The 4,141-nt window shown below is 37.6% G+C and overlaps 1 protein-coding gene across 2 annotated transcripts in view; it reads right to left on the bottom strand.

The window, feature by feature from the left end:
* LOC106868785 (putative aldehyde dehydrogenase DhaS) overlaps positions 1-4,141 on the bottom strand; it is an 18,597-nt gene that overhangs the window by 10,274 nt on the left and 4,182 nt on the right. For both annotated transcript variants that reach the window (XM_052975627.1, XM_014914202.2), the window contains exon 2: positions 1,218-1,320. In XM_052975627.1, coding sequence (XP_052831587.1) covers positions 1,218-1,320 — 103 coding nt within the window. The remainder of the gene's footprint in view (positions 1-1,217; positions 1,321-4,141) is intronic.

Below are 4,141 nucleotides of genomic sequence, written 5' to 3'. Positions count from 1 at the left end.
GGGGGAGAGAGAGAGAGAGAGAGAGAGAGAGAGAGAGATTGGCAGCAGAACTTTCTCAGGTCTTGGTACCAAATCTCCTACAGACTTTGGCACTAGTCCTCTCACAGTTCTTGGTGCTGTATCTTCTATTACACACTGAAGCAAAGCTTTCACTGATCATGGTTAATGACACCAGTCAATTCAATCCATGGTCCTTGAACTTTGAAAGACCATGGCACCAGAACATTTACTGAATATGGCCTTAATCTATTCAAATAGTGTGGCACCAAGCCTTGGGTTATTGATTTACACACCATGGTTCAAGTCTGTTCGTGAACCACAGAGGGAATTCTGTTGTAGATTGGAAAGCCAGTTCTTACAAATGGCCAGAAGACTTTCAAAGACCAAGAAACCAGGAGTTTTACAGACAGCAGCCCCAGTTGTCACATTCAGATATATTATATTAACCCTTTTGTTACCATATTTCTATCAGCATGCAATGCCTTTGCTTCAATTAATTTTGAAAACGATAAAGAATTTAGTAAAATAACAGCTATTATTAAGTTAGTGTTTGGAACATAAATTAACATGAAATTTTGATGGAAAGTTTTAATTTAGATCATTTTAAAATAGGAAGTTTCTATCATAGAATCAGGGACAGGAATGGTACTTAACCCTTTAGTGTTCAGATTAATCTATTAAATGTAATACTTTTTTCACTCGAATTGTTTTGAATTAATCATACATTATCTTACAGCTTTGAAATTTCGATGGTGTGATAGTTTATTCTTAGAATGTCATTGTAGGTTAGGTGTGAGAGGCTAGATATGGCCAGTCTGAATGTAAATCATGTCGGATATTTGGGCCGGATATGGCCGGCTTAAACACCAAAGGGTTAAAAGAGTTAAGAAGCTTGTAAGTTGGCAGGGAAGGAACCAGAAATCTGGTTCAAATGTTCACCATTCTATAAAAGAGATCAACTTAACAAATTCTGCTGAACACTTTTGTTAGCATATTTTTGTTTGAAATACATTGCTTTTGTTTCATTTAATTTTGAAAATAATGAATTAAAAAAATAATAATGTGATCATTAATCTTGGATTTAGAACATAGATTAACACAGTTTTGAAAGAAGGTTTTAATATAAATCACTTTAAGCTGGGAGTTAAAACAGGGGGTAGGGGACAGTCCCAAGCAGGACGGTATCAAAAGGGTTCAAGTAAGACTTGTTCATAAACCTGTTGAAGGGTTTGTGCTGTTAACGGTCTCTCGTCCTTCTGGTTTAACCCACACTCCGTCAATGAAATGTCCAAATTTCCTTTCATGTTTATTTAACCATTCCTGGAAGGGTAAAAGAAAAAAAGTTCCATATAGTTCCATGACTTCACGAGATGTAAGGAGTGGGGGGTCGGGGTAAGGACTAATACGATAATCTCACATGGTCACTGACCTCGGCCCTGTCATAGACTTCTAGGGATACGTCCAACAAGGGACCCCTTTTATTTTACAGCCACCAAAAATTTGACAAATACATTATTTTCAAAATTAACTGAAGCAAAAATAATGTATTTCAACAAAAATATGGTAATGTAAGGGTTAAAAGTTGGCAATCATTGACGACCTTTGAAATTCGTGTCAGTGATAGCAATTGAACTCAGAATCTGTCAGCTTTTTTTTCTTGTTTTTTTTTTTTCCTGATATATACAAACTTATATCTGATAGAGGTGCAGGTGTGGCTGTGTGGTAAGACGTTCACTTCCCAATCACATGGTTCTGGGTTTAGTCCCTCTGTGTGGAACCTTAGGCATGTGTCTTCTACTATAGTATTGGGCTGGCCAAAGCCTTGTGAGCAGATTTAGTACACGAAAAACTGAAAGAAGCCCATTATATATACAGTAATCCCTTGCCATATTGTGGTTCACCTGTCACAGTTCACCAATCGCGGTTTATTATTTAAGCTTACATCAATTCCTCCATGTTGTTGTTTTACATTTATAATAAAATAAATAGATACAAATTATAAAAATAATTAAAAGAGTACAGTACTGTTTCAACTTTGTGGATTTTCATCTATTGTGGAGGGTTTTGGAATGTAACATCTGCGATAGTCGAGGGATTACTGTATGTGTGTGTGTCTTTGTATCTGTGTTTGCCCCCACAACAGCCTGACAATAGGTGAGGGCGTGTATATGTCCCCATAACATAAGAACAGGGTAAATACCAGGCTCAAAAAAAAAAAAAAAAAGATACATATTGGGGTCAAACCCTTCAAGGTGGTGCCCCAGCATGGCCACAGTCTAATGATTGAAACAAATAAAAGATAACAGAGGAACCCTAGGCCCTTATCTAAGTCTCCTTAGCTGTTTCCACTCAAACGTACACCTTCCCTCCCACTCCCCTTCAAACATAACTGTACAAAGTCTAACATTCATTGTATCTCTCTTTCTTTCTCTCTCTCTCTGCACAGTCATTGATACTGGGAATAGGTCAAGTTGTTAGGCAGGATTTGAAAGGTCAAGTGTCAGCCGGCTTACACAAACAAGCCACCACAGGGATTCACACACACACACACACACACACACACACACACACACACACAAATAATAGAAACAAGCCACAATGGAGTTTCATATAGACACACAAACACACCATGAGAAAATATCGCACATACAAATATCAAACCATGAAACTTCATACACACAGGTATCTGCTGCTTCCAGGCTTGCCATGGCGTCCTCCTACACAACCAGGCATCAAATAGTTGCAAAACATAAAAATTTAGGTCCAATAAGGCTTGCACAGCACCTTCCAGATCCTACTGACACAATCTAGAGACAAGTCCGGGCAAGATATCCAGTGCCAACATGGGTTGCAGGCTCGGGAATGTGGAAGTGTCATGATTTCAAGTGCAAGCAAAATATCTCCAAAATGTTCAATGCCATTCCCTGCACATCTTGTTTTATACCAGAGTGACCTTCTCCTGGGGACATGCCTTAACAAAAGTTATGGGGTGCCTCATTCTCAGTGGTCTTCCAGCACGTTGGACACTAACTCAGAATTTCTGAGAGTCCATGCTAATAATCCATTGCAACAGATTTATATTTATTATAAACACATTATTGTCGTAAAAATGAGAAGTTGTTTTGTGACATACACAACAATGTGTTAAGAATAAATATGCAAGTCATTGCCATACACAATGCAGATAATGATATTATGTGTGTGCGTGTGTATGTATATGCGTGTGTGTATATATATGTGTGTGTGTATATATCTATCTATATGTATATATGTGTGTGTGTACAAAATAGTCACTAAATGTGACTACATTGCTAGAAATAAGAGCATTATAAACTACAGCATTATAGCAGTTTAGTTCTTATTTCTAGCAATGTACGTGTTTCTTAACACCTTAGTCACATTTAGTGACAATTATAATTCTCGTGTTTGGTGAAAAATTCCAAACTGCTGTTTATATTAATTATATATATATATACGGTTCTAGGTAAATTCCATTGTAGGAAAATTCCACCAGGTAAATTTCACCAAAGGTGAAATTATTATTATTACTATATGGGTTACAATATTATGGAAACAAAAAAAGAAGACATAAATTTGTGGAAACTATGCACTGCCCTCAAAGCTGAGGAAGGATTAAGCCAGACAAAAATGAAAGTGAGGTAGTGACTAGAATGTTAGCAAATACACAAATAGACGTACATATACACATACATATATATATGGGAGAATTTATGAAAAAAACAACAGACAAAAACAGGTGGTGTAAACAACAAATGGATGTATTAGTTTATATATGTACACACACACACACACATATATATATATATATGACTGGCTCCCGTAGGATTTTCAAGTGAGATCGTTGCCAGTGCCCCTGGACTGGCTTGTGCGGGTGGCACATAAAAGACACCATTTCGAGCGTGGCTGTTTTCGTGCGGGTGACACGTAAAAGCACCCACTACACTCTCTGAGTGGTTGGCGTTAGGAAGGGCATCCAGCTGTAGAAACTCTGCCAAATTAGATTGGAGCCTGGTGTTGCCATCCGGTTTCACCAGTCCTCAGTCAAACCGTCCAACCCATGCTAGCATGGAAAGTGGACGTTAAACGATGATGATGATATATATATAAATTCAATAATAGG

This window comes from Octopus bimaculoides, chromosome 21 (assembly GCF_001194135.2).
Source record: "Octopus bimaculoides isolate UCB-OBI-ISO-001 chromosome 21, ASM119413v2, whole genome shotgun sequence".
NCBI classification, from domain to species: domain Eukaryota; kingdom Metazoa; phylum Mollusca; class Cephalopoda; order Octopoda; family Octopodidae; genus Octopus; species Octopus bimaculoides.
This window is presented reverse-complemented; position numbering and strand designations above follow the sequence as displayed.